Here is a 13,252-nt window from a genome sequence, read left to right as displayed (position 1 = left end):
TTGTCTTCAATCTGGCTTCTTGCCTCTGGAGGAACTTTACTACAAACTGAAACTCTGAACAAAGGACTGAATGACCCATCCAAGCTGTAGATGTACTCCAGAGACTTGACGTAAGCCAGCAGTTTATTCCATCACTGCGGCAAGCCTGAAGCAAGAACTTTGCCATTACTGTATGTATTTGATTCTTTTAACTAACTTTAACTCTCACCTTTTTCTTTCTTTTCTTTTTTTTTTTTTCATAAATAAACCTTTTAGATTTTAGATACTGAAGGATTGGCATCAGCGTGATTTTTGGGTAAGATCTAAGTTATATATTGACCTGGGTGTGTGGCTGGTCCTTTGGGATCAGAAGAACCTTTCATGGTGTAAAGAACCACACTCATCTCTGAATCCAGTGTTTTTGGTGGTGATATAAGAACTGGAATGCCAGAGGAAACTGCCTTTATGTCTTCTTATTAGCCAGTGTGGTGAAACAGGAGTTTACTTTTGTTGAAGGGTTGGTATATCCTGTGGGGGATTAGCCACCAGTCTTGGGGTGTATTTGCCCTGTTTCTCAGCAGTTTGTCCTGAATTTGGCACCCACTGAGGCACGGTTACAGATTGAAATACCAACATGTCCTTTAACTCTGGGTCTGAATGTTGCCTACATGTCTGAAAAATGACTAGTGATCTGGGGTGCCTTGATTTTTGGATATCCAACTGAACACCTTAAAGGGCCTGATTTTTCAGAGGATGGGTGCTCAGCTCTTTCAGAAATCAGGCCGTTCTAAGGTATGAAGTTGGGCACCCAAAATCACTAGTAACTCTTCAAAATCTAGGCCATTTCACTTTAATAAATGACAGAAATATGTGAGGTTTGCCATCCTGATGAGTTCTGAGTGAAGTGTCAAACAGCCTCCCCATATATAATCCTAAAAATTAACACAGCCCTAAAATTAAGTTGTAAATACTTGGCTCGGATTTTAAATCGCCGATTGTTTTTAATTGCTGACAGAAAAATCCAATATGCTCATCAGCTGGCAGGTGACGTGAAATGTTTGCTATAGAAGGGCATCTCCAGAAATCTTGCTTTCATTCAGCATTCTAGACAATTAAGATCAGCATCAAATACTTCAAACCTCAACTCTTTTCATTTAGGAGTTTGCACTGTTGACATTGACTCCTGCTTTCTAGTACAACTATGAAAGTAGCTCTTAAGTAGGACTTCAGCAAACAATCCCAGCAGAAATGTTCAGAATGTGGCTAAATAGCTCTGTATTGTGATGAACCATACAGTCCATGTATAACTTTAATACAGGCTGTAACTAAGATCAGGAGTTATGTATTGTAATGACCACAGTTAAAAGTATACAATATGTTAGAGATAGAGCTGGAAAACATGGCAATATTTTAAATGTATTCTTAAACAAATGTCACTAAAAGATTTTTCAGGTATTTTTCAGTTATTGTTTTTTAGATTTCAGGTTTTTAAATCAGTTAAAATACTACAAGAGCAATTTCTGAGGTTCTGGGATTTAAAAAACCAACCAACTGTATTTTTAGAATTAAAAGTTTCAAGTTTATGTAATTTCAGGTTAATAATCTGTAGAAGTTAGTAACTGTGAAGGAGGGATAGCTCAGTGGTTTGAGCATTGGCCTCCTAAACCCAGGGCTGTGAGTTCAATCCCTGATGGGGCAAAAATTGGGGATTGGTCCTTCTTTGAGCTGGGGGTTAGACTAGATGAGCTCCTGTGGTCCCTTCTGAACCTGATATTCTATGAACTTCTCAAAGAAGCTGAAAAAAAAAATCACACCACATTTCTCACTCAAGTGAGTTGACAGTTGTATCTTTAATGCCTGCTCCATGTTGCTGTGTTCAGGGTCTACGTTAAATATTTACAAACCATGTGGGAGTGAAGACAGCCACCAGACAGTGTAGGTGCTAAGCAGAACCTTTGCAGAGGTAGCAAATACCCTGTCTGTGAAGGCATAGCAGGGCTGGCTCACTCCTGCCTCTGCTCAAGTCCACAAACAGTTCATCCGTTAGGCAAAGCTCTTCTTAATGAGGTCTGCTCTGGAGTAATTAATTAGAGCTGCAGTGACAAGAGGGCTGGCTCAGCTGCTGTTGCCCAGCCCCCACAAAGTCTCGAGATCTCCTTGTCAATCTCCTCCTGGTGCTGGCCAAAGTGGCCATCTATAACAACAGGAGGAGGATGCTGGACAGGGAAGTGCTCTGCAACAGTGGGGACTACCCCTGTTCCTCCCTTCGATCATGTGACCAGAGTTCCTCTGCACTGCATCTGCTGGCTCCCTGGACACCTTTGAGGAGCAGTGGGTGCTGTCTGGGGCACTCTACTCAGTAGCCCCCTCCGGTTCCCTGCTTATGGCCCAATGACCTCACTCCTGTCCCTGTTTTCTTATTAATTGTCCCCCAAAATAATTTGAGCCCCGGGTTTAGTTGATCCTCCCCTTAGGCTGGGAGAGGGGCCTTCAGAGGTGGGCAGGTTTGTGGCTGCCCACCTCCGGTACTCAATAAAAGCTGTTGCCCAGCACTCTGTCACAGAAGGGCTTTTATATTAGCAACTGGACGACAGCCACTATTGAAGATTCTAGCCATTGGCTTTCGATGAACCCACAGTAGTATATCATCATCATCAAACAGCCTGAGTAAGGTGACAGCCGACCATGTGGTGAAATTATAAAAATGTCCCCTGGATTCTCAGATTTAATGATGAAAACGCATCGTTTAGTCCTATTGTTCTAACAACAGTAGAGTTACCTATTGGTCAGTTTTCTTGTTCTTGTTGCCTTCTGTTTGCTGACGATGAAGTCAGACTAAGGATGGGGGTGACGTTCCTTGGGTGTGGGGTAGCTGCTCAGTGGGACAGAGCCCTCAGGTGCACCTTGCAGTTCCTTGCTGCTAGCCCGAGTGGTGGAAAAGCTATAAAAGGGGTCAGGACAATCTTCTGGCACCCTGTGTTTCCAGTCCATGGTGGACATTACCTTGTAAGTGAGAGCAGTGCAGCTCAGGGAGGCAAACATGCCCTGACCCGCCCAAGGAGCAGGGCAGTGCAAAAGAGAGCTTTAAGCCTCGTATTCTGTCAGCCTGGTTCTCCACTCATTTACACCAGTCTTTCACTGGTTGTAACTCCACTGACATCAAAGGATTTACCCCAACACAAAATTGGTTTAGACATATGGAGAATTGTGTATTTTGGCCATACCCAAGGACCTAGCGCAGGACTCATCAGCACTGCTTCTGCTAAACTGCATGCTGGGGTTTCTTATTTGAGAGCTTGCTTGTTTACCCAAATGGGGCCTGACTGTCCTCTCAATGACACAAGTTTTCGCCTCCATTTATTTCAATGCAGCTACTTCTTGTTTATGGTATGGGGGACTCTCAGGGCCAGAAGATATTTATACAGGATCCTACATGCTGCCAACCTTCTCCAGAATGGTATGAGTGGAGAGGCTGTGCAACAAGGGGTTGTCACACTCTGGTCTACTTGCCAGGAAGGGTGCTCTACACCAGCTCCAAATAAGGCAGCCCGGAATACAGATTTGGGATGGGGCTACTGGGGTGCACACTCACAGGAATTCAGCAGCTGGGAACCACTGTGCATGAGGAAAGGAAGGGCGGTAGTGGAAAGGCTGATAGCCCCTGACCTGCTCCTGGCCGGGGTATAAATTCCATCTTCACCAGCCCTTGTGGAGTTCGACACTGTCATAAATATAAAGGGAAGGGTAAACCCCTTTGAAATCCCTCCTGGCCAGGGGAAAGCTCCTCTCACCTGTAAAGGGTTAAGAAGCTAAAGGTAACCTCGCTGGCACCTGACCAAAATGACCAATGAGGAGACAAGATACTTTCAAAAGCTGGGAGGAGGGAGAGAAACAAAGGGTCTGTGGGTCTGTCTATAGTCTGTCTTTGTCGGGGATAGACCAGGAATGGAGTCTTAGAACTTTTAGTAAGTAATCTAGCTAGGTACGTGTTAGATTATGATTTCTTTAAATGGCTGAGAAAAGAACTGTGCTGAATAGAATAACTATTTCTGTCTGTGTATCTTTTTTGTAACTTAAGGTTTTGCCTAGAGGGGTTCTCTATGTTTTTGAATCTAATTACCCTGTAAGATATCTACCATCCTGATTTTACAGGGGGGATTTCTTTATTTCTATTTACTTCTATTTTTATTAAAAGTCTTCTTGTAAGAAACTGAATGCTTTTTCATTGTTCTCAGATCCAAGGGGTTGGGTCTGTTGTCTCCTATGCAAATTGGTGAGGCTTTTTATCCAACATTTCCCAGGAAAGGGGGGGTGCAAGTGTTGGGAGGATTGTTCATTGTTCTTAAGATCCAAGGGTCTGGGTCTGTAGTCACCTAGGCAAATTGGTGAGGCTTTTTACCAAACCTTGTCCAGGAAGTGGGGTGCAAGGTTTTGGGAAGTATTTTGGGGGGAAAGATGCGTCCAAACAGTAACCAGTATTAGTTTGGTGGTGGTAGCGGCCAATCCAGGGACAACGGGTGGAATATTTTGTACCTTGGGGAAGTTTTGACCTAAGCTGGTAAAGATAAGCTTAGGAGGTTTTTCATGCAGGTCCCCACATCTGTACCCTAGAGTTCAGAGTGGGGGAGGAACCTTGACAGACACGCAACCTATAATTGGGGCTTTGTGTAATGGGGGGGAGGGAGGAAATTTCACCTTTATTTCCCAAGCATTGAGTTAAAAATGTACTTCATTTTTTTCTTGCGAACACTGTCCTGTTTGCTGTGAGGAGAATAAGATACTCTGCTGAAGAGCACTAAAGTCTCTAAAAAACTGAGCTGTTTTCCCAACAGATGATTATAAGTTGTCCTTGAAAATATTAATAAGAATACAAACATTTACAAATCTTCTCTTTGCATTACAAAGCTCTGACACCGCTCCCTGACACATCAAATGCTACACCCTATACCAAATACAGAAGTTAAACAGCAGTGCTCTTGTTGTCATTTGCCTTCAGTGCCTCGTCACTCTGCATAATCCTTGTGTCAATTTACTCTTCGTGATGTTTAGGACCAAACCAAATGATTCTTTCAGCACATTTAAAACAATCCCTTCAAGACTTTTTTTCCCCCCTTGGCTGTGTTTTCAATCTTGGCTTATCACTGTAATATTTCGTGTTTTATGCATCTGAAAAAAAATTCAATATTTGAGAACAAAGTAAGCCAGAGCTTTCCTTCATTCCAGTCTTTTATGTCCTAGGGCTGTCCCAACTCAATGACCCAGTTTTTATTGTGTCACATTTCACTGTTGCTGGCTGCTACCAGCTTGGATAATCCCTTCCCTGCCTCCTTATCAGTATTTTTTTGTAATTCATTTTTTCTATTTTGTCCATTCCACCCTCAAAGCTTTTAGTTTTTCCCCTGTAGGAAAGTCACTACTGCCCTTTATGCTCGCTCACTCTAAGAGCTGGTCAGAAACAAAAAGCCAGTTGTGTAGTTAATGGCTGCAGTCTGTTTTAGGAGCATTGCATTTTCTTCAGAGGTAGGGAAGAAATTCAACATTCTCCAGAGCTGACTCCTGAAAGATCATCCCTATTGATAAAGGTGGGGAAAGGGAAAGGAACCTGCATGCCCTTGAACTGATTGTGATGAGTGAACCTGTATCTTTCAAGGCTTCCCCACACACACACCCCTGATCTGCCCAGGTAAATTGTCCTATCCCTGATGTCTATGGAATACAATGAATGAACAAAAGAATACAAATCATCTGTGTGGAGGGTAAAAGAGGGAAAAGGACTGAAGCATTCGCATAAGTTTTTTGGCCTGACATCTAGAAATGGTGTATTTTGGTATCTGAAATGTAGCACTTCAGCATGGCAGCAATAGTATGATACCGTCAGAGCCCTATTACATTTCACAATTCTGCAGGCATGGAATTTATTGCAAAATTTTATCCCGTGCCAGAGAATTGTGCTCCAGGATCTCAGCTTTCACTAAAAAATGTTTTTAGTCTTTATGATTGCTGGTAACCTTGAAAAGCTGAACAGTGCAAAACCATGCAGCGATATTTTTCTGAGTCTGCACAGAGTCTATGAACAGGTGTGAACTGCTCCAGCCATGAATCTTAATGGAGTTTTAATTCTGAGTTCTCAAGCTGACAATCAATGCCATCTTGAAAATTGAAACAGGATGGAGATCTCAAAATGATGTAAAATAAGTCCCCACAGGAGTACACTGCTGTTTGATACAATTTATTTTCATATTTAATTCAATAACTTTACATTTAAAAAATCTGAAGCTGCTGCATACATTTTGGTTCAGCTTGCCATGGAGTATATAGTGTCTAGATTGTAGTGAAGGATGGGATAGGAGCCAGTCTACCAAGATGATAGATGAGAGAACTAGTTTGTATATAATAACTGATCAAAGCTTGAGCCAAACCTTTTCTGAGATGCTATATAGCTTTGGGATTTCTAATTTTTTTTAATGCACACCTGCATTTACCAGTCCCAGGAGGATACAGAAATATCAGAAAGATTCAAGTGCATCCAGGACTTCAGGTACTTCTACAACCAAACCTTTCAAAGTTTGCTCATCCCAACATTGAAGGGTCTGCCCGACAGAATTAACTTGAGTGATCTATCCTCAAGTGTCTTCCCTTGTGTTAGCCCATCACAAGGGAGTCCTTCAGAACAACTGGTGTAGGGTGTGGAATCATGCTCTGAATCCATGCTGGTGCTCTATTCAGTTGTGTGTGGACTGAAGACTTCAGGGGGCACAACCTAAGGTTCATAGTGCTTCAGTAAACGGTGCGGTTCTAAGAGTGCTTTCACAGTATGCAGTGGGAGAACTTGCCTGTCCCATTTCCACACAGGATCCCCAGAATGTATGAGCCCAGTGACTCATTAAAACAAACCAGTTCTGACCTGGCACGCCCCCAGTTTCTGTCCACAGCCTTCGTTCCAACCAATGGCAAGGCATGGACCCAACTCAGAGCAATGCCCCATACCTAATGTTGGGTACTAATGCGACTCTCATTTTGGTAAGAAGAAGAAGAACCAGGGCAAGAGACGCAATTGCCGGCATTTTGGCAGTGGTTCATTGCCATGACAAAGTTGTGATGTGCTCTTTTTAAAAAAAAATAGCTAGTTATTTATTTAGTGTTCACAGGTTTCCAAATCATTGCAGGTTGCCCCACCGTCCAGCTAAAACGGCACATGGCATTGCCCTATTACCATTTCCACAGAGGTTGGTATTGTCCTTTCTGTTACTTCTTTATCTAGAATTTCATTAGGGTGTTTTTACTGATTTTTTTAAATTGGTGGAACAGTGAGTTGCTCAGGAAACCCTTAAAGTTTTTGAACCAATAACTTATTTTTATTTCCTTTTTCATAAAATATCTGCTCATATACCTAATAGCTTTTTTCAGTGGCACCTGTCATCACCATAGCCAATTCTTCCCTAATTAGTTAATTATTTGTATAATTTTTTGAACCCATGTTTTTATGAATGTGTTGTAACACTTTATCTCCTGTTCTAGTTTTAATCTTTCTTTTCTTTTCTTTTCTCTTTGTATAACAGCTATGGCATTTGGTGGCAGATGACAGAACAAGAAGCAATGGTCTCAAGTTGCAGGGCGGGAGGTCTAGGTTGGATATTAGGAGAAACTATTTCACTAGGAGGGTGGTGAAGCACTGGAATGGATTACGTAGGGAGGTGGTGGAATCTCCATCCTTCGAGGTTTTTAAGGCCCGGCTTGACAAAGCCCTGGCTGGGATGATTTAGTTGGGATTGGCCCTGCTTTGAGCCTAGATAACCTCCTGAGGTCTCTTCCAACCCTAATCTTCTATGATTCTATGATGCTTTGCTTATAAACTTGTCCCTAACTACTGCTCTACCTTCCTCCCATAGAAGACCTATATTGTCTGCAAAATTTATTTGAAAGTGTTTAACAATGTCGTCTTTTATTGCTGCAATCCACTCTTGGTCCTATAGAAACATTTTCCAAAAAACTGATCTTTGGCACCCATCCCAACTATCCATTCTTCTTCTAGTGATGGTCCCTATTGTAATCCACTGTGGGTTACGCAAGCGCACACCATGCATGCGGAGTAGCGTCCATTGGTCTGCACATGAACGGAAGCATGATGCGAGATAGGGTACAAGGTGATAAATGGCAGGGCTGGACGACTACATCTTCAGTTCCTTCTCACCGCCGTATGGTCTGTATCAGAGCTCTGTGTCCTGGTCTCTGATGCGCTTCTGGACATGACAGTTGTACATAGTTTTAAAACAGTTTTTACAGTAGATTATAAGATTTAGTTCTTTCTAGTGTTAAAAGTTTTAAATAGTAGCTAGCGCCAGTTGTTTTAGATAGACTAGGGTTTTTCACTCCTCCCTACCCCCATACCCACATGCAGTACTGGACTATGCCCAGGACTCCGGGCTTCAAACTTTGTGTCTCCTGCCTGTGATCCTTCTTGGGCAGCGATGACCACCAATGCTGCCTGCACTGCCTGGGAGAAGCTCACATCACGGCATGGTGCAATATTTGTCCATCCTTCCCCAGCCACACCCGAAAAGGCCGGGCACTTTGCCTCTGGAAACATCTCATGGAGCTAGCCATGAGACTGCACTTGGACCCAGGCCAGGGAACCCTCCCTGCACATTTTCGGGGAGGAGTGCACCTCCCACTACATCCAAGTCTGGTGCGGGTGGAATCACCCCTAGGGTGGGGCCTAGTCGAGAGATAAGGAAGTACTCCCATAAGCATGGGGCTAAGTCTTCCTCCAAATCAAAAAGAAGATGGAAGTTCCTTCCACCAGCTCAGCTCAAGGGAACGGAGTACAGTCTAAGTCCCAAAGGCACTAGAAAAAGACCCCAAAACAATGGGACCCAGTGGTTCTGGGTGCCAATCTATCGGTACCACCATCCCCAGCACCCCACAAGGCTCAGGACCCTCTCGCGCTGGGAAAGACCCAAGCACCTGGTTGCAATGACTGGGAAGGAAAGAGTGTCTCTCACACCAGGAATATCCAGAACCATAGCTGTTCCCCAGGAGGTCTTTGCCTTCCTGGATCTGGAGTTACCTCCCCCCCTCCATATCGGGCTCTTCCACATCTAGAGAGATTAAATCTCCACCAAGGGACATGCCCTCAATTTGGGGCCCCTCACCCGCTGCATCGATGCTCTACACTCTTCCACCAGCTCTGACGATACCACCATTAGAAATGGGATCCATCTTCTCCTCCTCTGATGACTCAGAACCAGGAGAAGAACAACCTTTAGCTTACCATCCTTATGCACCACAGAAACCACCTCATCCATGGCAACACTTACCACCCCAGCCACCACGGAGACGATGGTACCCTATGCCATGGGGAGCCCCACCACCTACATCGGATCTGACTTACTGGCCATATTGGGTACCCTGGGCACAATAGCCCCCCCCCGGGACTGGCCCAATCCACAAGGGAACCATTACCTCCTTCCCCCTTGAGGGATCCTTCCACCAGGCATACAGACCTGATAGTGGAAGAACTTTTTAGCCTGGTTCCAGCACCTCTGCTGGAATCAGCAAGATTCCCCTCTTCCTCTCCTGATCACATGGTAGCTGCATCACCTCCTTGCCTGCCAGATGACTTCAGAGAATTCCAGGAGCTGTTCAGGATAGTTGTGAAGGAACTCCAAATCCCTTTAGAGGAGATTCAAGATTCCCAGCACAAGCTTCAGGATATCCTTCACATCTTGGTGCTGGCAAGAATAGCATTGCTGATTAACGAAGCCACACTGGAACCTTCCAGAATGGTATGGCACCGGCCACATGCAGAGCTACCTCCAAAGGAGCAGAAAAATGCTACTACATTCCAGCCAAAGGCTCTGAATTTCTTTTTTCACATCCATGTCCAAATTCCCTTGTAGCCCAGGCTGCTGCAGAAAGATCTAAACAACAGCACCCTCAATTTACTTCAGCAGACAAAGTAGGGAAGTGCTTAGATCTTCTGGGTCTTAAAGTATGCTCATTTTCCAGCCTGCAATTTAGGATCACGAACTAGCCATGTTTGGCTAACAAAACCTATTTCCTGAATTACACCAAATTCAAGGAGTTTGCTGATAGACTTCCACAACAAGATCACGCTTGTTTTCCAGCACTTGTTAAAGAAGGGAAGCTCGTGGCCAGAACTACCCTTCAATCTGTGGTAGATGCAATGGACGATAATCACGTGTAGAGAGCCCTATGTCCACTCTTCTGGATTTCCTAAGGAGGTCCAAAACACCATTGAAGACCTCCCTTTTGACAAATCCGTCATCAGAACCTTCCCACCTGTTGCATTCCAATGGGACCTGACTCTAGTTCTCTCTATGCCAGTGAAGCCACCCTTTGACCAATTAGCTTCATGCTCTATGTCCCTCCATTCCACGAAAGTCGCCTTCCTGCTTGCAATTACTTCCATGAGACAGGTTGGTGAACTCAGAGCTAAATGATGGCGGACCCGTCTTTCATGGTGTTCCACAAAGATAAAGTCTCCCTACATCTACACCACAAATTTTTACCAGAAGTGGTCTCCCAGTTTCACATCAATCAAGCCATCCACTTACCAGTTTGGCTTCTGCCACATGCTTCTGAACAGGAACATGGACTCCATTCCCTCAATGTACGGTGAGCTCTGGCCTTCTACCTGCAGAGAATGAAACCAATCAGGAAGTCTCCTCGACTATTTGTTGCAGTAGCAGCGAGACTCTGGACAAGACATTTCCTCTCAGAGAATCACCAAAAGGATTTCCGGTTGCATTAAACTCTGCTACCAACTGTGAGCTCACTTACAGGGCTCACTCCACGAGAAGGCTCAGGCTTCAACCACAGCCTCCCTTCAAGATGTTCCGCTTGTAGACATATGTAGAGCAGCCACATGGTGTTCAGTACACACCTTTGCAGCGCAGTACATCTTAGTGCAGGACTCTGCAGCAGATGCCTCCTTCAGCATGGCAGTTCTCCACACGATCATTCCATCTTCATCCTCACACCCTCCTCCAACTTAGGTACTGCTTGTCAACCACCCTCAGTGGAATACAATAGGGACCTTCACTCAAAGAAGAGGTTACTTACCTGTAACTGGAGGTTCTTCAGACTGTGTGGTCCCTATTTGTATTCTACTTCCCACCCACCTTCCCCTCTACTGCAGATTGGTCAATTCATAGTAGAAAAGGAACTGAAGATACAGTCGGTCTGCCCTGCCCTTTCTCACCTTGGACAGAAGCATGAGGCAAGCCAGGGCACATGCATGGACCCACAGACGCTACCTTTCAAAATCTCCGACTCTCGATGCATGGTGTGCATGTGTAACCCTCAGTGGAATACAGTAGGGACCACACCTCTTGAAGAACCTGCAGTTACAGGTAAGTAACCTTCTCTTATTACTTCCAATGGGGCAAGAACTGACTGTTTGCCAATTTCTGCAAATTTTGCTGCTACATTAAGGATTTAGAGATTAATATTAAATCTATTCTAGTCTAGTTGATGAGGGTATGAATACACGTGTAATCTCATTCCACTGGATATAATTCCCTCCAGAAATCTGAGAGATTGACTTGTTGGTATAGAAACAATGCTGCACCTGTTTCCTTCTTTTGTCTTTTTATCAGCTCTGTCCCAGTGAAGAATAGGTGTACAGCTGAAGTCTCCTTCAAGTATAATTTCCCCTTCCCCAAAGTGTTGGAATATTTTAAAGAAATTCTTTTCAAAAGTTTTTTTTGGTTTTTTTTTTGCTTTTGACTGGGAGCATATGACAAGCCCATTGTTATGAATAACCCAGCAGCTATGCTCCATCTTTAAATTGATCTTTAATCTGAAGAGGTATGTGTTCAGCAAATTTTATGCCCACTCCTCTTTTCTTTGGCTGAAGCAAAAAATGTCTACTGAAGCCAACTACTTTCATGCCCAGAATTTGCCCCTGTGGAAAATTTAGTTTCTTGAAGTAAAATTATCTGAGAATGTGGGAGGCTGAGTTCTGGCTGGGTGTTTTTCCTTTTAATGACATTATTTAGAACTTTGACATTTAAAGCTGTTGCATTAAAGGGAAGAGCCATTGAGAATAACTACTTAGCTTATTGAAAATCTGAAAGTTGTGTGTGTGAGTCACTGGCTGTTTGATGGCATATGAATCCTTTAGTGTGGCACACATCTCCCAGTTCTAATTCTATTGTATTCACCATTGCATGCCTGAATATGGCTTGGTTTCTTATATTGATTCAGCTTCACTTCCCTCCCTTCTACTATCTTACCCTTACTTTAAATCATAGAATAAAATACCAAAATAGCATATAAATCAGTCCCTGCACAACTGCTGACTGAAGGAGCAGAGTTAATGGTTTCTGAAAAGCCCCATACAACTGAAGATGATGGTTTCAGTCATGGAGCAGGAATCGGAGAATAGAGAGTGAAGTGAATCCAGAACAAAAACAGAAGAAAGCCTGGCAGGGTCTGGAGTGAGGAGATAAAAGGGATAGACATTGAGAGAGCACAACTGACAGAAATGAGGCACTGCTTAGAGAAATGTAAAAGACCAGAATGTGGGGAGTATGTTACTTAATAGTGGTGTGATACATGAAGGGGGGGAGTAGCTCCCTTTGATGGACACCCGGCCACCCAGTTAGTTGTAAAATCCCTCTTGGTATCTGTTCTCTGCTTGCTTTACCAGTAAAGAGTTAACAAGCCCACAGGTAAAAGAACAGGAGTGGGCACCTGACCAAAAGAGCCAGTGGGAAGGTAGAACTTTTTAAAATTGGGAAAGACACTTTCCCTTTGTCTGTTGCTCTCTGGGCTGAAGAAACGGGGCAGCAGGAATGCTGTGTAAAGTTAAAAGAGATATGAAAATAATCAGATATCTAGAACTACTTTTAACAACCCAACGGTGTAAATAGATCAGAATGTTTAGCTCGACCTGATCAGGTTTATTTCTGTTTATTTTTTAAGGCTTGTGGAACTCCTCTGTGCTAACCCCAGATGCTTTTCTTTGCTTGTAACCTTTAAGCTGAACCCCCAAGAAAGCTATTTTGGATGCTTAATTTTTGGAATTGCTCTTTTAAAATCTAGCAAAAGCCTAAGTTCCAAAAGTATTTTGTCCTTTTTGTTTTTAATAAAATTTACCTTTTTTAAGAACAGGATTGGATTATTGGTGTCCTAAGAGGTTTGTGCATGTTGTTTGATTAGCTGGTAGCCACAGTTAATTTTCTGTGTTTCTTTCTCAGCTCTTCCCCAGAAGGGATGGGGAAAGGGCTTGAGCGTACCCCATATG

At 43.6% G+C, this 13,252-nt stretch overlaps 1 protein-coding gene across 1 annotated transcript in view; it reads right to left on the bottom strand.

Annotated features, from left to right (window-relative positions):
* TMEM17 (transmembrane protein 17) overlaps nt 1-13,252 on the bottom strand; it is a 65,067-nt gene that overhangs the window by 42,259 nt on the left and 9,556 nt on the right. The window contains exon 5 of the mRNA XM_073339544.1: nt 10,557-10,636. Coding sequence (XP_073195645.1) covers nt 10,557-10,636 — 80 coding nt within the window. The remainder of the gene's footprint in view (nt 1-10,556; nt 10,637-13,252) is intronic.

This window comes from Lepidochelys kempii, chromosome 3 (genome assembly GCF_965140285.1).
Source record: "Lepidochelys kempii isolate rLepKem1 chromosome 3, rLepKem1.hap1, whole genome shotgun sequence".
Lineage (NCBI taxonomy): Eukaryota > Metazoa > Chordata > Testudines > Cheloniidae > Lepidochelys > Lepidochelys kempii.
Note: the sequence above shows the minus strand (reverse complement) of the source record. Positions and strands in the feature narration are given on the sequence as shown.